This window comes from Tasmannia lanceolata, unplaced genomic scaffold, assembly GCF_043159265.1.
Source record: "Tasmannia lanceolata isolate RefF3 unplaced genomic scaffold, GAP_Taslan_0.1 ptg000012l, whole genome shotgun sequence".
In the NCBI taxonomy this organism is placed as follows: domain Eukaryota; kingdom Viridiplantae; phylum Streptophyta; class Magnoliopsida; order Canellales; family Winteraceae; genus Tasmannia; species Tasmannia lanceolata.
Genome location: NW_027518689.1, coordinates 45,348,626 through 45,375,997, shown reverse-complemented (window position 1 = coordinate 45,375,997; position 27,372 = coordinate 45,348,626). Strand labels below are relative to the sequence as shown.

Genomic DNA, 27,372 nt, shown 5'->3' with positions numbered 1-27,372 from the left:
ATGACGTTAAGGGAATCCCCCTCGATCACTAAGTTCTCAAACATCTCCTGCGTTAAAAACATTATGCCTTGATGAATAGTTCGAACTTCCACCTTTGAAGCATCCGCAACTCCAATTGGCCCAACAAAGTCCCAAACAATTGCACCCATCTCATCATGCAGCACACCCGCAATCCCGGATGGACCGGGGTTTCCAAGACTAGAACCCCAAAGTTTAACTTGAGGAAACCCGCAGGTGGGGGATTTCCATCTCGGCAAAGCTTTATGTTTCCTCTCTTCGCCATTACAAATCTCCTCCCATCCATATCAAAATTTGATTGATCCAATTGCAGACAATTTTTGTCAACCGTTAAATTGATAGAACATAGTTTTTTTTATATCTATATATATATAGGCACATGTCTGAAACAAATAATATAACAATTCTTTCTCATTCAAATTATGAATCGTAATACCGCAATAGCAATTGACTGATATACATAGAATATCGATTGGAGAGGTATGACGTAAATGGACCAAACGGGAATCTTAGGGAAAAAAATCTTTTCGATCTCTTTCCTTCTTCTTTTTTTACAATTCCTTAATATCGTACATCTTTATTGCCTCTACTCTAAATCGTTTCTACCATATTTGTAGATATCCATCATATTCCCCAAGTATATTATCTTGAGCCAACCATGAGTTGGGATAGTCTCTTTTTTTTTTTTCTTTTTTTGAAAAAAAAAAAAAACAAGACTATTTTGGAAGCTAATCAATGATGACCCTCCATGGATTCACCTATATAAGCCGCGGCTAAAGTCACAAAAATAAGAGCTTGAATCCCAAAACCTAAAGATGCCAATTCCTAATTTTAGTTTCCAACCGCAACAAAACCGTGTGGGAGACTAAGGCAACTTTCCCGAACACATTAGACCCATGCCGCCAGCTTTCTCGGATTTGGCATCACCTATTTTCCAGGCCACTGATAAAAAATAGAGCTGAAAAATGAGGGATATCATGGCATCCACTATTTCAACACTGTCAATAACAAGATTTAGAACAGGAGGGAGAAACAAAGGCCACAAGTTCAATTATATACTATGAGACCCAAAAGAAAATAATTACTAGAATTTATACTTTGTGAAATATCTGACAAATTCAATCACCTCACAAACTTTCATTTTAAATGGAACCGATTACAGTTGCATATCATATAACAACACAGTATTTCCAGCAACAATCATGTCATTTACATAAAAAACGTGGGAGTGTCAAGAAATTCTAACACTACAGAGAAGTAGACCCCCATACTCTATTCGGTTCCTGAGGATTACCTTCTCAGATAGCAAGCTATCAGCAGACAAACTCAAATCATAGTCATCCGCATTGTAACTTGATCTTACTTTCCAGCTTTCCACGCCGCCTTTTCGAAGTTCTTTTTTGAAATTATTTATGTAATTTCTTATGTTATGAATCCCATCCATTTCTGCTAATTCGAGTGCAAATGAGAATGGGACATTCCCATTCTGTCCTGCACTGGGACTTGCTAGATTAACTTGATTATCATTTGCTTGCATCTGGTCGGTGTCCTTGCTGGTGCTGTCGCTGGCTGTGAAATCTGAAAACTCATAGCTAAGGGAGCTTTGAGCTTGATTATGTGATTCCTGCAAGCACAACAATTGATTGAGCGGTAATCGAAATCTTCAATAAAAAATTCCTTGTTTTAAACTTGTCCAGAATGGATCAGAAGTGAAAGAAAATACTGCCAAGAAACCAGATAAAACAAGACCCTTTAAATACTAACAAATATCCAAAGAGTTATCATTCAGTTCTAAGTTCTGGTCCTATGTTTAACTCGAATGCTTAAGAGACTAAACATGTGGCAGGATAGACTCATGGCAGGTCCACAAGACCGCTCTGAGAAACCATATCGAGCGGTCATCAAACTAAATTACATCATTGCGCATGAGAGAATAACAGATCAATGATGGTTTGGTGGTAAGGATAAAAACACAAAAATGGTACTAGAATGCCAAATAACTAAGCAAAGACTAACTGGGTTTCTAGTGTTAATAACTCTACAGTTTCTAGTTTTTTCCATTTTACTCATTAAATTGTACATACAGAGAATTCACGGGACTGAATGATATTTCAGAGAGTGGGAGGATATAGCTTCCATAAGTAATTTTTTTTTTTGGACTTCTATCTTTTCCTGTAAATCTTTTACCATCCTATGATAGCCAGCATAAGGTACAGTTTCAAATTTCAAAATGAATTCTATAAGATAGAGCATGAAACTTCAGAGTATGACAATCACCTTAAAGAACATAGCTCAGCTATCTCAGATTGGTTTCAGAATTCGTGAAAAAAAAAAAAACCATTTTATGCAAGAAATAGACCTTGTTATGAATTAGATGGCCATCAGAGGAATAGGCAGTTGAGGCACTTGAACCTCCACTTGGGTAAAACCTACTGCCACCAACTGGAGGGGCAGCAGCACCTGAGCTGAGTGGTGGATCCTCTGGTGATGAGAAATCAGAGCTATCGAAAGTTGATATAGAAACACATTCATCAAAATAATTCATAGCTTCCTCTGTCAAACGCTTGGACATCTTCCGCCGTTCTATGCTAGTCTGCCATCATAGTTCCAACCCAAGAGTTATTTCAAATCAAAGAAAAATATTTAACATCAACCTATGTCACAAATATCACTCTCAGGAATTTCTCGAAAAGGAAAAATCTCGGGATATATTATTTTATTTTTTTTATTTGGTTTATATCTGTAAAAATGATAAAAATAAAATTATTGAAAATTTTATAAAATATAAAATTTAAGAAAAAATATTAAATAAAAATATCAGGATAACATCATGATATTATCGCGATATTTTATGATAAAAATGAAAATATCGCTAGATTTTTAAAATCTCGGGATTATTTCGGGAATTTTTCGTTTTATCCAAATGTTGTGATAAAAAACGCGATATTTTGAAAATATCGGAGATATTTGTGATATAGACATCAACCTCCCTACGCAAGGGAAGTCGAGCGGAGCCTATCTGGCTTACCTTTCTCCTTGGACGAGATTTCTGTGTTTCAGAGGTCATTGGATCCGGAAGTATCTCCTTCACAATTCTACTGAGTTCTTGCCCGCGCTGCTCTTCAACAGCTAAGTCTGCCCGGAGTTTCCTAGCACGCTCCTGGGACTGCAAGTTGAATACCCAAAAAGTTCCAATTCATTACAATCCTTTAAAAGAAGAATATAACAAAATGAAAATAGTTACATAGAAGCAAATAACAAACCAGCAAATAACAAACCTGCTCGAGCTTTGTGGCATATTCTCTTCTAATATCAGAAACTAACTCGATAGCATCTGGGTTTACTAACTCAGGAGGGATATCTGCAACACTAGGCGTTGTAATGATACTGGCATTCTTTCTTCGGATGACCTGATTTCAAGTAAATGATGAAAAGGACAATTAAAAACACAGGAGAAATAGAGCAAACTTGTAATCAGATGAATATATGGAAGGCTTATGATTAACCGTGATCTGAAGGGCAGTGGAGAGACAAACTTGTAATCATATGAATAAACCATATGTTTGTATTGATTAATTGAAAAGCCCTTGTAGCATCTCTTATTCTGGGATCTGCCCATATGAACCTGCATACTTAGTAACCACATTCTATTGCAACAGATGGAAAAATAACCAGAAAATCAGACAAAAAAACAAAGAATTACAGAAACTTGGAGCTTCAATGAGAACTAGTTTTTGCTGTCCGTAGCTAAGGACAAATCATATCCCCCTACATTTGGGGGAACACCGGCACCAACATGGTGCATAGATAACATTTATCCAACGATTTCCCCAGCTTATTTTACCTTTTTTTTTCTTGTAAAAGAGTTGGAAACACCCCATCCCACTTAGTGGTAGGGAGCCTGCTCTTCTATATACCTGAACCTGATCTTGTGGGTTACACAAATCAAAATTGGAAAGATGCAGGTCCTCATCGACTCCTTGGGCTCTAGATCATGGAGCACCCCAGGCTGTGTACGTACTCCTGATTGTTCTATTAAGATTCTCATTTTCTTAGGACTTGTGCCTGATGCTTTCACACAGACGTCTAATCACCTCGCCAAATTCTACCATATGCAATGTTAAGGCCTACACAAACTACCTAGAGTTTAGCTATATCAGATTTATAATATTGAATTTCTCTATTATTAGTGTACTTGATAATGCTTTATCGATGACCATTCAAAAAAAAAAGATAATGCTTCATTGATACCAATTATATATGTCAAAAGCTGGCAGACTGAACAATGTAATATGTCAGAGAAATTGCTATGTTCCAAGAGTATTTTGATTGTTTTGTTTTTGGCAAGTTGCAAATCCAAGTTTTCATGAAGTTTTTCACATGCAATCAACAATTCTTCATTAGAAAATTCATGAGAAATATCATCAAGATCATTTACCTCGGAAATGGAGATGTCATTTGTCACCTCGGCAAGTCCCATGAAGCAAAGGTCATCTTCATCTTTTCCATTTAATTCATTTCCGGATAAAGCACTCCCTTCATCCCAAGCCGCCACACACAAAGCCTTCTTGCCATTTCTTCTATTCTTCTTGTTTTTGTCATTGTTGTTGTTGAGTGGGCAATTTGGCCTTATGTGACCAACCTTCTTGCAATTGTAGCATCTCATCTCCTCTTTGCTTGAAGGTTTATTTCTTCCTTGGTTAAAGTTGCCTCATTTCTTGTTCTTGAAAAATTTCTTGAATCTCTTAGTGAAGAGAGCAAGATCATCATCTTGTATGTCTTCTTCATTCTCAACTCTTGCTTTGAAAGCTATCCCTTTCTTTTTTGTATCTTCTTTTTGTTTGTTAAAGTCTCTCTTCATTTTAAAACCATTTCAAAAGTTATCAAAGAACCTATTAAGTCCTCTAAGCCCATTTTTTATACATCTTTTGCCTCTTCAATGGTGGTAACCTTAGGATCCCAATCTTTAGGTAGTGACCTAAGTATTTTAGTAACTAGTTCCTTGTTGGACATTTGTTTACCTAAAGATTTCAAACCATAGGATCATCCTAACCCAATCAAAGGTGGAGGGGAAAATGGGCAGACACTGTGCGTCCATGTTTCTGCCAATTTTTCCCCTCCACAAATGGCAGGGTTAGGATGATCCTATAGGGCTAATTTTTGGTACACACCCCATCCATGGAAGGGCCTTCCAAATGAATGCTTTGGATCCCTCCAAAAATGTGGCCCCCCCATGGTTTGTGAGCTCTGCTCAGATAAGCTTATCTGAGCACCTGCTCACAGACCATTTCCTCATATATATATATAGAAAACGGTTCCTACACATATGTGTAGATAACTTATCTACACACTAGCTTAAAATACAGTGGGGGCCACATTATTTGGGTGATCCAAACCATTCATTTTTAAGGCCCTCACATAGATAGGGTGTCCACAAAAAATCAGATCCATAGGATCATCCTAAGCATTCGAACTGTGGAGGCAAAAAATGGACTAATTTGTGAAGGTTTAAAGACATCCATTTTACCTCCACAAATCGTAGGGTTGGGATGATCTTATGGATCTGATTTTTTGTAGACACCCTATCTATGTGAGGGCCTTTAAAATGGATGGCTTGGATCACCCAAACAATGTGGGCCCCCACTGTATTTTAAGCTAGTGTGTAGAGAACTCTCTACACATATGTGTAGGAACCGTTTTCTCATATATATATATATATATATATATATAGAGAGAGAGAGAGAGAGAGAGAGAGAAAAGGGTTTCTGAGGTGGCGCTAGCGCTACCTTATATGAGGTGGCGCTCACAAAACATAGGGGGGTCACTTTGTTTGGATGATCCAAAGCATTCATTTGATAGGCCCTCACACAGATAGGGTGCCCACAAAAAATCAACTTCATAGGATCATCCTAACCCTTCAATTTATGGAGGTTAAAATGGATGGGTATAAACCTCCATAAATCTAAACCTCCACAAATGGAAGGGTTCGGATGATCCTATGGACCTGATTTTTTGTGGGCACCCTATCTATGTGAGGGCCTATCAAATGAATGCTTTGCATCATCCAAACAAAGTGGGCCCCCTATGTTTTGTGAGCGCCACCTCATATAAGGTAGCGCTAGCGCCACCTCAGAAACTATTTACTCATATATATATGTGTGTGTGTGTGTGAGGAAAGTGTCTCTAGTCGGCTGACTAGAGATCATTCTCTAGTCCGCCGACCAAAAACACATGGGTCCTACCTTATTTCGGTGACGCAAAGCATTCATTTGATGGGCCATGACATAGAGAGGGTGTCAACAAAAAATTAGCTCCATAGGATCATCCCAACCCTACGATTTGTGGAGCTTAAAATGGACAGCTATAAACCGCCACAAATCTGTCCATTTTTTAGCTCCACAAATTGACGGGTTAAGATGATCCTATGGAGCTGATTTTTTGTGGACACCCTATCTATGATGGGGCCCATCAAATGAATGCTTTAGATCACCACAAAAAAATGTGGGACCCATGCTTTTTTGGTCGGCGGACTAGAGACACTTTCCTCATATATATATATATATATATAGGAAGACATGTTCATAGGGTAATTATGGTCATTGTCTGTCTTCTCTTATTATATAATACTTAAGTGAGGGGGAGTCGTGCCATAACTTACTTTTCTCCGCTTCATCTTCTCTACAACATGGTATCAGAGCCCTAGGGTTTTGATCACCTAGAGACCACCATCGTCACCCCCTCACCAACCTCCATCCCTCGTCTCCATCTCTCAAATCCCTCTCCCAGCCCCCACGCCTCTCCTTCTCTCTTTCCCGTACGTAATCAACCCCTCCGGTACGTACTCACCCCAGTACGTAAACCCTCCCCCCTTCTCACCCCTTGTAAACCCTCCCCGTACGTAATCACCCCCTCCGGTACGTACTCACCCCCGTACATAAACCCTCCCCCCTTCTCACCCCTCGTAAACCCTCCCCGTACGTAACTCCCCCTTCTCACCCCCCGTAAACCCTCCCCAACCCGTACGTGGCCCCACCCTCCCGTAAACCCTCCCCAATCCCCGTACTTGGCCCCACCCTCTCGTAAACACTTCTCCCTCCCCCGTAACCCCGTACGATATCCCCCTCCTATACTCTGAATCCCCCACCCTCCTCCTATAAATCCCTTCCCACCCCCCGTACGTCAGCCCTCCCTCCCGTAAACCCTTCCCCACCCCCATAAGCATCGTAAATCCCTTCTCCCTATCACCGTCAGCCATCCCCCTCCTCCTTCTCTACCACCGTTCCCCCCCCCCCCCCTCGCCCTCTTCTGTTCCAAAAATCTTTTATTTTCTGCAACCTTAACCTATTGTCCACACATCGCTTTCACAGCCATCATGTGCTATTTTTCGAATTTATTGATTTCTTCTTCGCAGCTTTGCCTTGCTCTCTTGATGGCCACATCTTTCTGCTCGTCCCTGGCTCGCGGAGCCGCGTTATGAGCCACTCTTTTGCCTAGTTGGTCTCTCCCTATCTCTTTCTTGTTTCTTCCCTTTAGTGTGGTCGATTGTTGTGGGGGTTTCTCTCTCTTAGTCGTTTGTTGTCACTATAGAGCCACTTGTCATTGTGGATCCCTCCCTGGGCATGACCACCGAGGTTCGTGCCCAACCCCCACCCTCGATTACCTCATCCTCTACTACCTTAGCACCTATGGAGGGATCTTACCCACAACTGACTACTACCAAGCATGATGGGACCAACTATTTATCATGAAAAGTTACCGTTGAGTAGGGGTGGCCAACCGGTTCGGTTCTCGGTTCTCGGTTCATTTTTTTTCGGTTCTCGGTTCTCGGTTCCATGAACCGTAAGAACCGAACCGAACCGTACTACACAGTAGGACCGAACGGAACCGGACCGAACATAATCGGTTCGGTCCGGTTCGGTTCTTCGGTTCTAATGGGTAATTATTAATTATTAATTATAATTTATAAAAACTTTTAATTAAAGTTATAATATAAGTTACTTTCTTATTATAAGAATAGTATTAACTATTACTTATTAATATTATAAGTAATTTATATTATTAAGTATATGTATAATAGAAATATAAAAATATTATATATATATATATATATATATTCAAAGTTCGGTTCTTCGGTTCCGGAACCGAACCGAGAACATTAGACCCGGAACCGAACCGAAATTTTTCGGTTCTTCATCAGTGGAACCGAACCGGACCAAAATTATTTTTTTACAGTTCGGTTCCGGTTCGGTTCTTCGGTTCCGGTTCGGTTCTTCGGTTCTGGTTCGGTTCTGGACACCCCTACCGTTGAGACATATCTTCTTGGGAAAGGCAAGGTCAGTTTCCTTCGTCAGGAGCCTCCCTCACCTAAAGACCGCTCGTTGGGAATGGGAGGACGCCCTGATTCGCACTCTCCTCTAGCAAAGCATGACACCATCTATCTCATCTACCATGATTCTCCTACCGACCGCGAAGGAGATATGGGATCACACTGCCTTGACGTTTTCTGGGGTTGAGAACCTCACCCGTATTTGTAACACGTACTCTGAGTGGATCGACTGCGTCGTGATGATATGTCATTTGAGGCTCACTATGGCTAGTTTGTCTCTTTGTGTCAGCAGCTTGACATTTTCTTGCCCCTTACCTCTGATGTTAACGTTCTTCGCCGACAGCTGGAACAGATTCATGTGGTCCTCTATCTTGAGAGTCTGGACCCTGAGTTCACTCATCTGTGCCATCAGATCCTTGGTTCAGGCAACATTTTGTCACTAACAGAGGCCTATTCACGTGCTTAGCAGTGTCTTGGCGAGTCTCCATCGCGGCTCCCTGCTGATAGCTCTGCCCTCGCAACGTATGATAGTGGTAGTCGGTCTATTCGGGGCGGTGGTTCCTTCCATGAGGCCGTGGCCATGGCAAGGTTTTAAATCTCGGTTTCGGTTTCGGTACGAAATTTCGGACGAAATTTTATAAAAATTTCACCGAAATTTCCGAAATTTGGGGTGAAATTTTGTACTTCACCGAAACGTTTCACTGAAATTTCCAAAACGTTTCACCAAAATTTCCGAAACGTTTCGGCGAAGTTTGGTACTTTTCCGACTCACTGTGAATTTCGTTTCGTTTTCCCCCGAAACCGAAATATTTCGGCCAAAACGAAACGTTTCGGCCGAAATTTAAAACCATGGGCCATGGTCGTCCTTACTGTACCCAATGTCAACATGATGGCCACCAGATTGAGACTTGCTACATTCTTCACCCTAAGCTTCGTCTATCTCGCTCGACTCATCTCTCAATAGCCAGTTCCTCTGAGGCGCCTCTCCCACCCTCTACTGTCGTGCCTGCCCCTGTTGATGATTCATTTACCTTCACTAGGGCGGATTATGAGGAGTTACAATGCCTTCGTTTGAGTACTCGCGCTCCCACTGGAGGCTTTGCTTAGCCAAGTAGCTCACCCACAACCTTACTCTCTAGCTCCGGGTCCTGGATTATTGACTCAGGAGGGTCCAATAACATGACTGGTAACTCATCTCAGCTCTCATCTTTTCGCTTTTTTTCATTTGACCATTACTCTAGCTGATGGGTCCACTACTCCCATCACTGGTATTGGTACCGTGTGTTCATCTCCTAATATTTCATTGTCTTCTTTACTATGTGTTCCTAAATCTCCTTTCAGTTTACTTTCTATTAGTCACCTAACGAAAAATCTTCAGTGCTCCATCTCATTTTATCCTTCTTATTATTTGTTTCAAAATCTTTCGACTGGGAAGATGATTTGATCGACCCGTGAGGTGGATCTCTTTTATCGCCTTGATTGCATACCTTCTACTACTATGTTGCATAGCTCTGTGGACGCCTTTCAGTGGCACTGTCGCCTTGGTCACTATCACCCATCACTTCAGCGGCTCCATCAGACGATCTTAGTTCCTTCTTCTGTTTCATCATTCCAGTGCGAGTCTTGTGAACTCGGGAAGCACCACCGGGTGTCCTTTCCTTCTCAAGTCATTAGTCGAGTTGATAGTCATTTTCATTTAGTTCATTCAGATGTATGGGGACCTTATAGGGTCACGTCAAATAATGGATTTAAGTATTTCATAGTATTTATCAATGATTATTCTCAAATGACATGGGTGTATTTGCTAAAGGACCGTTCTCAGGTCTTTTCTGCTTTTCAATCTTTTCATGCTGAAATAAAGAATCATTTTAATTACAGTATTAAATATCATCGTACTGATAATGCTCGGGATTTTTTCTTAGGTACTCATGGCTTTCAGGAGTACCTCTCCTCTCATGGGATCCTTCACCAATCCTCTTGTGCCTACACTTCCCAGCATAATGGTGTGGCAGAGAGGAAATTGCGATATTTACTCGAGGTGACCTGCACCATAATGTTTCAAATGTGCGTCCCTAAGTCCTTTTGGGGTGAGGCAATTTTGACTTCATGCTTCCTTGTGAATCGCCTTGCATCGTCTGTTCTACGTGGTGCTTCTCCATTTCAGGTCTTATATCCTCAGCAGGACCATTTTCCCGTAACACCTCGTATCTTTGGGTGTGTATGCTTCGTTCATCATTTAGGTCCTGGTACGGACAAACTCGATCCTAGGTTGAAACGGTGTGTCTTTCTAGGCTACTCTCGAACTCAGAAAGGCTATCGTTGTTATAGTCCCCGTCTTCATCTGTAGTTTGTGTCGGTCGATGTTACATTTTTCGAGTCTGAGCCCTTCTTTATTCCTCCATCTGCGCCTAATTCCACTCTTCTATAACCCAAGGTTTCAGTCTCTCTTCTTGTGCTTCCTGAGTCGGTTCGGGTACCAGTTCCTCCAACATCAAAACCACCGTCTCAGTCTCTTGCTGTTCAAGGTAACTCTTCTGTCGCACCATCGGCTCCGCCACCTACTACAAACCACTATTAGAGGCGTCAGCAAAAAGATGAGCCTCCACCGACTCAACTCGAGCCATCGTCTTCGCAGACCGAGATCCCATTACCTTCTACCCAAGTATCTTCTCTACCATCATCCATAGTTGCTTCTGACTCACCTATTGCGTCTCGTACTCATTCCCACTCTACTGCACATCCTATTTCTAACTTTTTCTCCTATGATCATCTGACTCCTACTTTCAAAAGTTTTGTTTCCTCCTTGTCTTTTGTTGTGTTACCACGGTATTTACAGGAGGCTCTCGCTCATCCAGGCTGTCGTGCTGCCATGGATCTTGAAATGGGTGCACTACATTCGAACTAGACTTGGGATCTGGTTCCTCTTCCATCCGGTGCTTGACCGGTTGGTTGTCAGTGGGTATTCTCTATCAAGTATTTACTGTTGAAAGATTGAAAGCACGACTAGTTGCTAAATGATATACTCAGACTTTTGGGGTCGATTACAATGAAACCTTCTCTCCGGTTGCCAAAATCCCATCAGTGCGTGTTCTCCTCTCCCTTGAAGTTAATAAAAGTTGAGATCTTCACCAGTTAGATGTCAAGTGCTTTTTTACATGGCGACCTCTATGAGGAAGTTTATATGGAACAACCTCCAAGGTATGCTGCTTAGGCTGCTTAGGGGGAATTGTCCTCCTCTGTCTGTCTCCTGAGAAAATCTCTATATGGCTTGAAACAATCTCCACGAGCATGGTTTGAGAGATTCAGTGAAGCCATTATGCGTTTTGGCCTAAGACAGTGTGCGGTAGATCACTCGGTATTTAGTCATCAGTCCTCAGCTGCATTCTATTGATTGTGTATGTTGACGACATCATCATTACAGGTAGTAATTCAGAGGGAATACTCAATACAGTAGCTGAAGACCTTCTTACAAAAAGAGTATGCTACGACGGACTTGGGACGCCTCAGATATTTTCTTGGGATAGAGGTGGCATATTCCTCTCGTGGCTTGTCTCTATCACGGAGGATGTATGTTTTGGACTTGTTAGAAGAGACAGAGAATAATGGAGTAAAACCTATATTTGTGCCTATGGATCCCAATGTAAAACTAGTCGCAAAAGAAGGGGGTCTGTTGGAAGACCCTGGCAGGTATAAAAGACTGGTTGGTAAGCTCATATACCTTACAGTCACTCGCCCTGATATATCTTATGTTGTAGTGGTAGTCAGCCAGTACAGGAGCTCCCCACGTACCTCACACTGGAGCGCAGTGGTCCAGATCCTTCAATACCTGAAGCATGCACCTGGAAAGGGCCTATTATTCAAGAGACATGATCATATGCGTATTGAGGGGTTCTCTGATGCTAATTGGGCTGGGTCTCCTGCAGGCAGGAGATTAACTACCGGGTATTGTACCTTTGTAGGTGCTAACATGGTATCATGGAAAAGCAAAAAGCAGGATGTCATTGCAAAGTCAAGTGCCGAGGCAGAATACAGAGCAATGGTACACACAAGTACAGAGATTATTGCCTTTACAGTTGTATTGTGACAACAGAGTTGCCATCTACATTGCAACAAATCCAGTCTTCCATGACCGCACTAAGCACATTGAAGTCAATTGTTACTTCATTCATCAGAGGATTCAGAAGGGAGAGATATGTATTGTATTCACTCGTTCTGCAGATCAATTAGCTGATATGTTCACAAAGTCATCAAGTAAAGCAAAGTTGAGCGATATCTGTAACAAGCTAGGAATGTATAATTTATACATTCCAGCTTGAGGGGGAGTGGTAGAATAAGACTTGTTCATAGGGTCATTATCGTCATTGTATGTCTTCTCTTATTATATAAATACTTTAGTGAGGGGGAGTCATGCCCTAACTCACTTTTCTCCACTTCATCTTCTCTGCAACAATATATATATATATATATATATAATATATGAGGAAACTGTTGGTGCGCTTAAGCTCACCAACCTTATGGTGCGCTTAAGCGCCCAATCACATGGGTCCCACATTTTCTGTGGTGATCCAAACCATTCATTTGCAAGGTCCTTACATAGATGGGGAGTGTACCAAAAATCAGCTCCATAGAATCATCCTAACCCATCCATTTTTGGAGAATCATCCTAACCCATCCACAAATCTGCCCAGTTTTGTCCTCCACAAATGGAGGGGTTAGGAAGATCCTATGGAGCTGATTTTTGGTACACCCCCTATCTATGATAGGACCTTGCAAATGAATGGTTTGGATCACCACAGAAAATGTGGGACCAATGTGATTGGGCGCTTAAGCGCGCCATAAGGTTGGTGAGCTTAAGCGCACCAACATTTTCCTCTATATATATATATATATATATATATATATATATATATATATATATATATTGAAAAGCATATGTGTGTGTGTGTGTCAAAACTCTATGTTTCCTAGAAATATTCCTCTCGGGGTCATGTAAATATTGATGGACCTGAATCACAACATACGTGATATGTCCGGTAAATGCGAGGTACTGAAGATCTATCTCTACACCTAGGGAGTACCGTAGCTCGAGTAGATCCTTCATATTAAAGCTTGAATTCAAGCTCTTTCCATAAAAGGATCCAGACTGTTGATTTTTTTAGAAAGAGGGAGATGCTCATTATCGATCACTGCGCGCTATGCTTAGGGGCGGAGGAAAATGTGGATCATCTATTTATGCATTGCAAACTAGCTTAGGAGGTGTGGAGCAGATTATTGAGTAGATTTGGTATTGCTTGGGTGTTCCCTGATGTTAAAGTATAAAAGATTAAATACTGCCCTTCTCCAACAGCTTAAGCTTTTGGAGAAGTCGGTAAGTTTCTAACATGCAATCAGAGCCAAAGGTCTCGAGTTCAAACCTCCCGGATAGCAAAAATCCACATGCGATGGTCGGCCCAAAGTGGGACCACATGTGCCACGTGTTTGTCAAGTGGGCCACACGTGCGGGCGAGTGTTAAAGTATAAAAGATAAATAACGCCTTTCTCCAACAGCTTAAGCTTTTGGAGAAGTTGGTAAGTTAACACCTGCTAAGCTCCTTGATCACCTCCTGGGTTGGCAAACTGTTCCTTAGAAGAAAAAAGGAAAAATCTTGTCAAGCGTATCCTTCTCAGCAATCATTTGGGTGCTTTGGAAGGAAAGAAATGCCGGTCTTCAATGGTGTCTCAAAAAGTTCTGCCTTCCTCTTCGTCAAAGTGATTGCACTGACTATTTCATGGGTAAAGTCTCTCCTGCATTTCAAATTTGTCTCTGCATTCGAATTATGGAATGGTTGGAGAGAAGTGTGCTTCAGTGTGGAGCCTAGGCGAATAGTTGTGAAAGAATGGGAGCCCCTTGCGCCTGGATTCTTGAAGCTTAACTTTGATTGATCAAGCTTAGGGAACCTTGGCCTGGCAAGTGTCGGAAGTGTCTTGCATGATGAGCGAGGGGTGAGATTATTTGGGCTTTTGCGGGTCCCATTGGGGTGGCTGATGCTAGTGAGGTAGAGGTGCGAGCAATTCACCAAGGTTTAAAGTTGTTAGACAGAGAGCATCTGGATAAGGTGGTGGTAGAAAGGGATTCCCTTAACGTAATCTGATGGCTCAATGGTTCGCAAAAACATCCATGGAGATTTGGCCGTCTTTTTGAAGAAATGCCAGATTGGGTGGGATCCGCTTCTGATGTTTTACAGAATATCCGCCAATCTGTAAATGGGGTGGCCAATAGCCTTGCCAGGGAAGGGATCACTAAGCAAAATTTGGCATTGTTTGATACCCTTCCACCTTGATTAATTTTTTGTTTCGATTTGTCTTGTCTAGCTTTTTCCGTTGCTTTTATCGCTCATGTGTATCGACCATCTAGGTCCCCTTTTTTGTTGCAATAAAATTACCTACCATTCAAAAAAAATCACCAAGTTAAAAAAGTAAAACAAATGGCAAGATCAACAACTTTAAAAATATATGAAACCTTATTATTCCAGAGAACCTTATTATTCCAGAGATGCACAACAGTGTATGTTACTAGGTGTTTGATCTTGTTAAACTATTATAGTCAGTTGTCTTGCTTATGTGATGATTTCTAAATGTGTATTTGTCCTTATTCTAGCATTTCTTGAAGTTTATCTTAAGTTTCCATCGTTTCCATAGTCTTCCATAAAGTTTCATGATTTAAAGGATCTCTGTGGACTTCCATAGAATTCACAAAGTACTTCCACTTCTGGGGACCGAAGTCCATACCGAAACCGACATTTGAAACCTTGTCATCTCATTAGAGGATCTTGGAATATAATCCAGCTTGAGTTTGCGAATTGTGCACAAGTTGAGGACCTCTAATATGAAGGGTGCCAGCCTCCATGGGCCTGTCGACCGTCTTTGGGGCTTTGGGCTCATGAGATTGCATTTTTGGAATATTCTTCGATGATAAGGTTTCCAGATAGTGTCTCGTTAGAAATTCAAAGCCCAAATAAAAGTCATGGGCAACATAGCATGTGTTGCATAACTGATAAATTGTGTGGCGAATTGATATGCTGGAACATATTTCAGCATGAATACCTTGTTATAACCTGCGAGGTTTCAAAGAACGCATGTGTACAGTTGCAATGTGAGCCCTCGTTAGATTGTGTTAACTTACCAACTTCTCCAAAAGCTTAAGCTGTTGGAGAAATGTGTTGTTTATCTTTTATAATTTAACACTCCCCCGCACGTGTGGCCCACTTGGCAAACACGTGGCACATGTGGTCCCACTTTGGGCCGACCATTCCATGTGGATTTTGCTATCCGGGAGGTTTGAACTCGAGACTTTTGGCTCTGATACCATGTTAACTTACCAACTCCTCCAAAAGCTTAAGCTGTTGGAGAAAGGCAGTATTTATCTTTTATACTTTAACACTCCCCCGCACGTGTGGCCCACTTGGCAAACACGTGGCACATGTGGTCCCACTTTGGGCCGACCATTGCATGTGGATTTTTGCTATCCATGAGGTTTGAACTCGAGACCTTTGCTCTCCAACAGCTTAAGCTCTTGGAGAAAGGCGTTATTTATCTTTTATACTTTTAACACTCCCCCGCACGTGTGGCCCACTTGGCAAACACGTGGCACATGTGGTCCCACTTTGGCCCGACCATCGCATGTGGATTTTTGCTATCCGGGAGGTTTGAACTCGAGACCTTTGGCTCTGGTACCATGCTAACTTACCAACTTCTCCAAAAGCTTAACCTGTTGGAGAAAGGCAGTATTTATCTGGTATACTTTAACAGATTGTAACAAGTTCACACAGTATTTGGAAGTTGACACATGACCTCAAGTATACAACTACAGTCGATACAAGATTCTACTAGGATCTGAGATTTAAGTTTTTTCAATTAAATGAAGATAAAATTAAGGTGTGCGCATGGTTTTAAATTTAGGCCAAAATATTTCGATTTTGGATACTACCGAAACGAAATCCACTTGGATTCAGAAAAATACCAGATTTCACTCAAAATTTTGGGATTTCGTTAATGATTCTGTCAAAAAATGCGAAACATGCAACTTTTCATATTGAATTTGTCAAAAATCTTGACAAAAATCAACTCCACTCACAGAAAAGAGAAGAACAACGAGATTCCTTTAAAATAAAAAAATATACAAAAAACTAAAAGAAAAACCAGTGGTGAAGAATCATACCAAGATTTCGGCCGTGATTTCATACCAAAATGTTTTTGTGATTTTACAAGATTTTGGCCAAATTTCGTGCCGAAACCGAAATGTTTTCGTTTCGTTGATGACCAAAATCAAAACCAAAACCAAAACCAAAATTTAAAACCTTGGGTAGGGGCAGCATTAAGTCTTAAATGCCATATCTGCACATTGAAGATGATATGGTTGGATAAATTTTTTGCATTGCCAAGGTTGGTTTGAATCCACAAAGAAATTGGGCAACTTGACACTTTCTGTTAGACAAACTCTCTGACCAAGTATTAACTTCCCTGTAAGTCTCAATCTGAACCTTCGCCGAGCTCACAAACAAATCCTTGATCTCCACAAAATTCTCCAAGGGAAATCAAATGCCTCCAGTCAAATCCTTGGTCTTATATCTTAACTTTTCTCATCATTACTTAGAATCTCATTAGCATGTGCCAACCAATACCACCCATGAGAAGGTTCATCAAAGTCACCAAGAGTCTAACAGGAACTTGAACCCAATGAAATCAAATTCTCCTCCTCTCCTCAAAATAATCATAGAAGTTTGACGCGTCAGTGACATTGACCTCTTCCAAACCTCCTCCCATTCCCATATTTCCAACACATCACCTTTCTAATGGTAGCAACAAAGGTTTGCAACTATGAGTTAGTTCCATCCCATTTTCCTTTACAAACTTTCTCGTGCATGGTTGGTGTTGACCCATCACTCCTTGTCGATAGATTTCCACACCATAATGGCACAATTTTCACCACCACCGTCCAAGTTATTAGTAGAATTGAACATTCTTGGAGAGATTCGAGGATCCTCTCACTAAGATTCCCATTGTTTTTTTTAATGGCACAGAAATTTATTAAAAATGGGGAAACGCCCCACGACCAAGATGGTCAAATACAAGAAAACAAAGGCGAAGCGCCAAAAAAAAAAAAAAAGAAATTAAGGACAACGATGGATCAGGGAGGGACAATGTCGAATAACTCCAAATGAGCCCTCTCAACTCCTGCTCGAGTTAACTATTGGCATCACAATTGTCGATCTCCTAACATGCCGATAAGTGATCTCATGCCCGATTAACCCATTCTGAATTTCTTCAATAGTATTAGCAAACCTCCATGGATGCAAATTCCTATGATCTAGCCATCTAATCACGTTCCTGAAGTCTCTTTCCACGATCAAACAATCAACATCTCCTCCTTTGTGAGCCCGATACCCTAAAAAATAGCCATCACCTCGGCCTTACTGGAGTCCTTGAAGCTGATTGGGCCTAAAAAAATCCCACTTAGTGTTATCATGTTCATCTCTAAGAATCGCTCCAATGCTTGTTGGGCCCTTGCCTAGGCTCGATCTGTCAAAGTTGACTTTCAGTTTCCTGGGGTCAGGCGGAGACCACGTAAGAGGAGGTCCAATCCTTTCTGAGCTCATGCACATTTCCCTCCAGAAATGTCTCAAACCACCTAAAGCATGGGGTTGCTTGCGCCAATCAGCATGTCAAATACATCACCTCCGTGTATATAGATTGAAGCGTTACAGATGAAGATCATGACTATTTCTCTATTTTCAAATGGCCCAATCTGTTTCCAAGAGAACCAATCTGTAAAAATCCTTCCTTTTTTAGGCCAATAATGGACATCTAACTCACTAGAAGATCACTAGACAGAGTAGGAAAGACCCAAGCCATACCGAACCTATGAAGAATGTGATGCCATACCGGCCCAGTAGTTATACAATGGATGAAGATGTTGTCAATTGTTTCTCCCGCCTCTAAACAAAAGGCGCAATGGTCCACAATCAACGCCTTTCTATGCTAGAGTGGTCGATAGTCATGATCTAATCCAGCAAAGTTGTCCAACCAAAGGCACACACTCTAGGCAGTGCAGGAATACTCCAAATTCTACTTATCGTCAGAGACGAAGCATCTGGAAGGAGATGGTGGTAAAAAAATTTCACTATAAAAATCCGAACTGAGTTATAAATCCAGATCTATTTGTCACTGTCATTCCTTATAATGTATATGTCCTTCGACCACTCTAGCATCATAGCCACCCTTTCTATCTCCCTGTCAAATAAATTCCGCCTGAACTGTGCCTTCCATGTCACCCCTTCCATGGATCGCTCGAAGGAACCTTTCACTAAAGATTCCTTATCCGTTGCCACAACAAAGAGATCGGGAATAGCTCCATCAAAGGTTTCTCCTTGCACCAACTATCTTTCCAAAATTTGACTATATCTCCCTTTTATACACAGAATTTGATTGAAATTAGGTGATTGCTTCATGATATCTCTCCACTCTCCACACTGTTATCGCACTCTTCTTGAAAGTGTCCTTGGAACTCCATTCCCCTGGACGATTCCCATACTTGTGCTTGATTACCTTCATCCATAGGCTTTATGATATTGTTCCACGTTGTTACCCCACTCTTCTTGTACTTGTTAAAGTATAAAAGATAAATAACGCCTTTCTCCAACAGCTTAAGCTTTTGGAGAAGTTGGTAAGTTAACATGGTATCAAAGTGGGACCACATGTGCCACGTGTTTGCCAAGTGGGCCACACTGAAACAAAATTCCTTCCACCCTTCCCATAGATCATATGCCGAAACAAAACAGAAAAGGGGAAGGGTTTTTGCCCAAGATATCGTCAAGGCTATGACTTTGATGAAAAGATATTAAGAGGATTTGCGTACACCTTCAAAAACCCTAGCATTCCTTTCTTTCCAAATAACCCATAAAGAAGCTAGGAAACACAAGGACCAAAGCACTTTGCCCTTTTTCTTCCACCCTTCCCATAGATCATATAGGGCCTGTTTGATTTTAGGTTGGGTTTTCTCCGGGATAAGCAATTGTCCTGAACTGTTAGTGTTATGAATAGATTATCCTGGGTTGGGTTTATCCTTTATTTGTTCACATTGTTTTCTAACATGGAATTATTTTTGTTCCCTGTTTGTTCAACATTGCATTACCCAACAGCACTATCACAGGCGGTCCCCTGGATGGGAAGATAGGGCTTGCTTTTCATTCTGATTAGCATTTGCTTCCTGCAATTTCTTCGTATTTACACCCATTTCTTTATGCCCTCTGCCATGGGAACCCTTTTACTGAATCAGAAAGGGTCGTCCGTACCCTCAACATTTATGGAACCGAAGATCAGGAACAAGTTGAACACACACAAAAAATGATCTATATGAATGCTCTAGGGAGACGACCATAAAAAGGGATCTCCATCTCGAGCGAATTCTGCAAGTGCAGAGAGAGAGAGATGAAACGTATGATCTCTCACAGCCCTTCTTTCCACGACATCACTTGGGGACCGAGGGTTCTACGGCAGATCTCACCCTCGACATCTCCAACAAGATGCAAAACATGGGATTTTCTTTTATAACTCCATGATTCCTTTCTCTAGATCTGACACTAATCTCTTTCGCTCGACATTTCGAGCCACTCATTTCTCAATTTGGAGACAACGATAAATAGAGATCTCCATCTCTGGAGAACTTTGCAAGTGCAGAGAGAGACCTGGCCGAACTCTGCTAATAAGATGAGAAGAGTCCTTTTTTGCTAGGGTTGTCCCCGACCCTTTTGAACGGGATAGAGTGGAGAAGAGAGAAAGCTTCTTCACAGTTTTCGCTCATAACCAGTAAAGAGGATAGAGATATCGGGATGTTTTGGGGATATATCTTGGGGATAGGATAGTTATCCCAAATATGCACAACCCAGCGTAACTGAAATTCCACCTTCAGCGTGGAATTTCAGTTGCCCTGATTTTTTGGGATAAATCATATTATTAGGATTGAAATACTCTGGGACAAGTGTCCACCAAATAGTGATTAACTGTTTATCTAGGGTTTAGTTTTATCCAGGACATATAAACCTCAAATCAAACAGGCCCATAGCGAAACAAAACAGGAAAGGGGAAGGCTTTTCGCCCAAGCTATTGTCATCCCCCTTCATCCTTATCTCTCCCTTTCATCTCTGAGACCTTTTGATTTCACCCCCAATCCCCCCCCACCTCCCCCACACCACCACTCACCATGCCCACTCCACGCTCCATACTAAGATATGCTTCTTATCAACAGCCCTATCATCTCTGCTCTAAAGCCCTCTAGGCGCACGCACACGCACACACACACACACACCACCACCACTCCTAACTTAGAAACAACCCCCCACCCCCACCCCCACACACACGCGCGCTAATAACAGATTCGTGCATAGCAAAGTTTGTTCCTAAGAACATGTCTTCTTCTATCCATAGCAAACTATCTAATGGAATGTATCATTATTCCAGCAAAATCACGATATCTCATAAAGTTGCAGCCATCTTGTTGCTGCAAAGCAATGTTTAAAAGTTAGTAGTCAGACCAGAACTTGCCCAAGGTGAAACTGAGTTGACTCGAGCAACTTTACGATTGATGAGATTAGTTTTTTAATTGAATCGGACAAGTTGGGGAGTTTTTGATTGATTCAAAAAGGACAAAACCAAGTCAGTTGACTCAATCAGTTTTTGAATGCTGCTGCAAAGAAGCTGATGGATATTGGCAACAGAATGAGACAATCTTTGCAAAGAAAAAGACCAAGGGCTTCAGGAAAAACATTATTCCACTGACTCATCCCCTTGGAAATGAAGACAAAGAAGCCTCATCACGCACTTAGCTACCCCAATCCTCTCAGCACTATCCAAGTTCTTCAAATCCACTACTAGAAGATTACAAAGCCCACTTTAAAGAGAGTAACAAATTCAGTCTCAAGCCAATCTATCATGATAACAAGGCATCTTGATCCAAGCTCCTACCCTCTCTTTTGGGCTCTCCATCACTTGAAATTCTCCTGTGTGCATTACTTTACAATGCAGGCCCTCTAGATTTGGCATAAAGTTCCTTTTCTGTGTGCTTCTTTCAAATTTAAATGAAGTTATTTTTAGTTCGTGAAGAAAAATCTCAGCTTTGCTTGGACAGTTACATTCTCTTGAATCTTAGTTTATCTTTCAAAAATTTTTAGTGGTATTATCTTTGCAACTTTAACGATAAAATTCTACTGTTGGGCATTGGCACTCAACTCTCCATAGGCATCTCAACAACTCAAGAAAAAAAATGACTACAAGTGAACAAAAAACCATATATCTAAGGAAGTAAGTCAAAACTAAAATCCATAAACTGAACGACGGATAGTCCATGTGCCTTCCAAGCCCAAAACAAACTTACATTTTCCAGGTCATTTTGGATCTCCGAAACAGCACGCCGTACTTCCGATCGAACGGTTTCATATATTCCACCACTACCAGCATCATCATCGAAAGACTGAGAAGATGAAAACAAATAAAGGAATGGTATCAGGATATCTGATCCATGTGATATAATCCATGATCAGAAATATAAAGATTTTCAAACATAGGTTTCGAATTCAAATAATTCAACCATGCCCATGAATTCAAAGTTGAAACCAAAAGATTGATAGGATGGGCACCTTCTTCTGCTCGGAAACTGCTTTTATAGTTTTCTCTTCTGATTCTGAATAAGAACTGGTAGAAATCCCATCTTCCCAGCTTGAAGCTTGCATACATGACTAAAAGAAACCAAATAAATAAATATCACCAAGGCCACGCAGGTTCTCTTAATTACGATTCACAATAAATTGTTCATGAATCCAACTCGAACTTACAGAAGCATCCGAAGGCTCTGAAATTGGATGCCGACTAGACCATGTTTGCAAACTCCTAGTTTGCCCGGATAACGCAGAAGCATTTGTTGTTAAATTAGCTTTCTTTTGCCCATTAGTACTAAAAGTCCCTCCATTTTTACTGCTCAAACTCGAAGCCAAACGGGATTTATGTTCAATTTCACTCTATATAAACAACAACAAAAAAAAAAGAAATGAATGAATGAATGATCAGAAAATCAAAATCATTCAATTTCACTCTATAGAAACAACAAATAAAAGAAATGAATCAATGATCAGAAAACCAAAATCATTCAATTTCAAACAACAAATAAAAGAAACGAATCAATGATCAGAAAACCAAAATCAGTCGATTTCATACTATTTCGATTTCACACTATAGAAACAACAAATAAAAGAAATCAATCAATGATCAGAAAACCAAAATCATTCAATTTCACTCTATAGAAACAACAAATAAAAGAAATGAATCAATGATCATCAGAAAACCAAAATCAAATTAACAAACAGATAAAAATTTCAAATGCATTATAAATCATTAAAACCTCAGAATTTCCATAGCGATCTCTCGACAAAGATCGATTGCGTCTTCCAGTATCTACCCTCGATAAACTTCGACCCGATTCTTTTCGAGGACCCGAAAATTGGGTCCGAGAATCGACGTTTCTCGAAACAGACCGCCCTTTTCTGCTATCCGAAACGCCACCAGCCATTGATTCTGTGACCAATTCGCCGAATTTGGAAGAGGATTCAACAAAATTGGGGATTCTTATAGCGTTTTCAGATTGGTGTTCATCTGGGGGAGATGATGTAGTGCTACAGAATAAGGGATTATCCCTTTTATTCAAAAAATCTACTGTATTTGATGATGAAGATGAAAATATTTCTGAACTTCTAGATAAAGCGCTTACGCTTCGTGACCTTTGACGGGGCAATTTTTTCCCCAAATCCTCCTTACTGTTTTCTTTTGTAGAGGGATTGTTAGTTGGAGAAGAACCCAAATTCCCTCTTCTAGATGTTGATTTGAAGGCCGAAACAGCCATTATTTGACCTAATCAAGGAAGAAAAACAAAACCCAGAAGTTCTAATTGTTAGAGGTTCAAACTAAAGTCATGAAGAAATCAGGGGAAGATGAAAAGACCAAGAATGGAGAAGAGAAAACTCTAAAAGAAATTTCTTAGAAACCAAGAAAATATTGAATTTTTAAGCAGAAACCCATGGACCCTTTTTCACTAAAGTCAATGAGGAAATAATAAGTTGGTGGATTAAAGGAAAAAGAGAGTCCCCTAAATATGGAATTTCCAAATTGGAATAAGGACATGTTAGAACAGAGACAGGTGAGTTTTGCGTGAGTACAAATGTACAATGCCAAATGGAAATCTATTTTTTGGCAATATATAGAAACCGGGGAACGAAAAGGGGTGCCCTATCAAAAGAACCGGGGCGAAATATTAGCGTCTCAAGGTAATAATTGCCTAATTGGAAAGGAGAATGGTCTTCCTTAACAAATAATTAACGTCACATTTGTTCAAGAAGCCAAAAGGACAAGTAAGAGGGCCTTATTCGTGGGAGCTAAGTCTGGCTTGCGGCAAAATACCAAAATGCCCCTACATCTGTAGTAAATTTTCTAACTATAACTACGGAATTGCCCTCTCATTGTATTCAAAGTAGTAAGTTTTGGAGTTTAGGATTTGAAGAATAGCACAAGTGGACATGTGTATGAAATCAAGACCATTATAAGATATCATCAGGTGGGCCTTAGTGGTTTTTGGATTTTGAAATTTGATCTTGAGTCTAAAACTAGAGACTGATTTCAGTTTTGGAATTTTTTTCTTTTGTGGAATTTTTTTATTCCATGTTTTGATAGGGTGAGGCCGATTTGGGGCCACCATTTTACCCCTCATGTTTTTATATGGGAAGCTCCATCGTTTCATACCATCTCCACCCAAACCCACCATTTTGATGATGTGGGTCCCACCATTTTACACCATTTTTTTATGGGGTGAGGTCTGTCACACCCAGACCGAGTTTCCGATCTAGGCACATAACAACGTCACGTATTCATCAAACCACGAATATGTAAGGCATTTTCACTTGGAACCGTGCAATAAACAGAGCCACTAAAGCAAAACTAATTTTTTAATTCATCATCAGAGTTATCAATGTGGAAACTAAAACTTGTCCAATGGACTACATCAATAGGTGATACTGCGGCTTGATCCGTGACCATTACTTCGACGGCCTAGAAACAGTCTCATACACTAGTAATCATGCAAAACACTTTATCTCAATAGACATTAACCATTGCATCTTCACTTGAACAACACCATGTCCTGATGCAAGAACTACAACTATCAAGTCAGGACTGGCACATATGTGCGTACGGTAGATCCGAACCAAGAGCCAATACCATACCATGACTATCAAGTCTAACCGGCACACCCGTGCACATGGTAGATCCTAACCAGGACTCGATACCATGCTATGACTATTGACCCTCATGTAAACCAACACAGTCAATAACAATCATAAACATGCATAACTTTGCATAAGAAATCATATTCAATATAATGAATAATTGTGGTAGAACAAGTCTACTCACCTATGGTATTTGTCTGAATCATCTCCCACGAAGTAACTCCTTCGATCACTGTGTAGTATCCCCTACAGTCCATATTAACCCTTAATCAATGCTTTGGGTTGATAACTAAGTCTCCCGAGGCAGATCTTTGCCCTCCAAAATTATTGGAAAACCTCCAAATTCAATTCATAATTTTCAGGTCATTGGCAGTCGACTGGCCCTTGACTACTGTTTCAAACAAAAAAACAGTATTGGCGCTCCAGTCGACTGGCCCGACCAGTCGATTGCCCCTCAACTATTGTTTCTCGGCCAAAACACAGTTTTGGCGCACAAGTCGACTGCCCTCTCGAAAACTAGTTTTTCGATCAAAACTCGAAAGAATACCAATCCTTTCCGAGTTTCTACCTGAAATCTCATCTTTCTTCTTCGTTCAAACATACTAAACATCTTAATAACTTGATTAATAATCTCCCCCACTTGATTAGGACATCTAACGCGAAAGATCGCGAAGATCTTCGGAGAAAAACCAATTTCCTCAACCATAATCAATGATTCTTCAATCGAAGAATACAAGGATTAATTTAATCACCACGATTACACTATTATCTTTTTTTCTTAAGAGATTTGAATCTCTTTAGGGAGAAGATAAATCATAATTATAACTAGATACCTCTTGGAAGACGAATTTCCCAAACTTTTCTTCGTTATCTTCTCCCAAAAGCTCCACAAGTTTCTCTTAGGGTTTAAAGTTCCAAAATCTATAGCCTAAGTGTGATTTTATAGACTCTTGCCTTTAAGAGTCGTTACTTAGTAAGGCTTTTGGAAACCCTAACTCACTCAAATTGGGAAACTAACTATTTCTCTTTTAATTTACTAATTAAATAAAATTAATATTTTGTACTTTTGGGACAAAAATACCCTCTCCCTCCAACGTTTCCACGTTTGGGTCGGGTTTGGGGTATTTCAAGGTCTACCATTTTACTTCATGTTTTGCCAGGGTGGAACCTACTATCTCCACCCAAACCCATGCATTAGAGTTGGTCCCACTATTTTACACCTCATGTTTTGATGGGGTAAGTCCCACCATTTACACCTACTATTTTGACGTGGTAGGACCCACTATTTTATACCCACACATAGCATGGGCCAAGAATATTGGTTACTCATAAATCTTTATAACTTGTGGGAGCTTCAAAATTAATTTCGAAGTCATGGTAGTGGGGATTGAACCGTCATCTCATATCTTTAATTGCAATTTATTAAGAAAAATAAGTACATTGTATTAAGAATATATATGCTTTAAATTGGGAAACACATGCAGTTTTCTTAATATTCTTCGGACATCTTCATAAATATTTTCCAAAAGCATTCTCCTCACTAAATTACTCGCAAATATAATTTTCGTACTTATGATGCATCAAAACATGAAAATCATAGAGGATAATTGAGTAAACTTTCTGCGGGTATGAAGAAGTGATATCTTCACCCTTCTTTCCTTACCTGAGACAGTGGAATCAATAAGAGAAGCAAAAGCTAGCATGCTCTCAATGACATTGGGTGAAGGGATCCTTCTGTTCAATTCTTAATCGAGTGATCTCAAATTTGCGTAGTAGCAGAAAGATTAGCTAATCACGAATGGTGGGATATAATAAGTACATGGATGCCCGGAAATCACTATGTTTTGTTTTGAATTGGATCTTGCCTTGAATCATTTCTATAGTAACAATGATAAAATTCATACATAAAATATTAAAATTATCTATAATTAAAGAACCAAAAATCTAGACCAGGGCTAAACTCAACAGTCCTGAGTAAAGACTACAAATTCCCACATTAGTTTCTATATCTCCCATCTCAAAAGCACCGGGAAAAAAAAAATCAAAAGCATTAACAAAATTCCATGAAAAATTAGGTCATAAAGACTAAACACTCCGGAAACACCTCCCGGTCTGCAAAAAATCTTCAACTAATGACAGAAATCCTCCACATACACATACATCAAGAAAAGAACTGAAAAACATCAACACAAAATTACTTAAGAATTCAAGAAAAATTTCAAAAAAATCTTTCAAAAATATTTTGGGGCCGTTTGGATACGCGGATTTTAGAATCTCTGTCTTTAGTTTGAAAACAGTCTAAAAGATGGTTCATGATCAAGCTGCTGCATGCTGTCTCGACATTGTTTCTTCGATTTTAAGTAAGAAATCCAGGTTTTAAAAATCTCTCTCACATCCTAAGATTTCTAAAATCAGGAAACATGAGAAGATCTACTGCTCTCTTGACGTCAGGAAGAAGGGCAAGAAATCAGAAAACGACGGCTGGTCTCTTTCTTCTCTTTGAAGAAATCAAGGATTCTAAAATCCGCGTATCCAATCGGCCCCTTAAGAATTCAAGAAAGCGGCGAATCTAGAGACATTTCAGCTAACCAACATCACCAAAACTATCAGAAATTCACTGGTTCATCCACTATTACCCTGAATTTCTGCACTAACCTCCAACCTCCATTAAAGCTCAGCTATTCCCACACAAAACATTACTTGCAGGCAGGAAAATAGCTGCCTGAA

General features: G+C 40.4%; 1 protein-coding gene across 1 annotated transcript; it reads right to left on the bottom strand.

Annotated features, from left to right (window-relative positions):
• Positions 1 to 1,079: 1,079 nt before the first annotated feature.
• Positions 1,080 to 23,564, bottom strand: LOC143888352 (uncharacterized). Its single transcript, XM_077392743.1, has 8 exons — positions 22,773 to 23,564; positions 22,210 to 22,392; positions 22,015 to 22,113; positions 21,753 to 21,848; positions 3,297 to 3,428; positions 3,047 to 3,184; positions 2,378 to 2,611; positions 1,080 to 1,642 (listed from the first exon to the last, which is right to left on the bottom strand). The coding sequence occupies exons 1-8, from the start codon at positions 23,268 to 23,270 to the stop codon at positions 1,250 to 1,252; spliced, it is 1,773 nt and encodes a 590-aa protein (XP_077248858.1). The 5' UTR covers positions 23,271 to 23,564; the 3' UTR covers positions 1,080 to 1,249.
• Between the last annotated feature and the right edge of the window lie 3,808 nt (positions 23,565 to 27,372).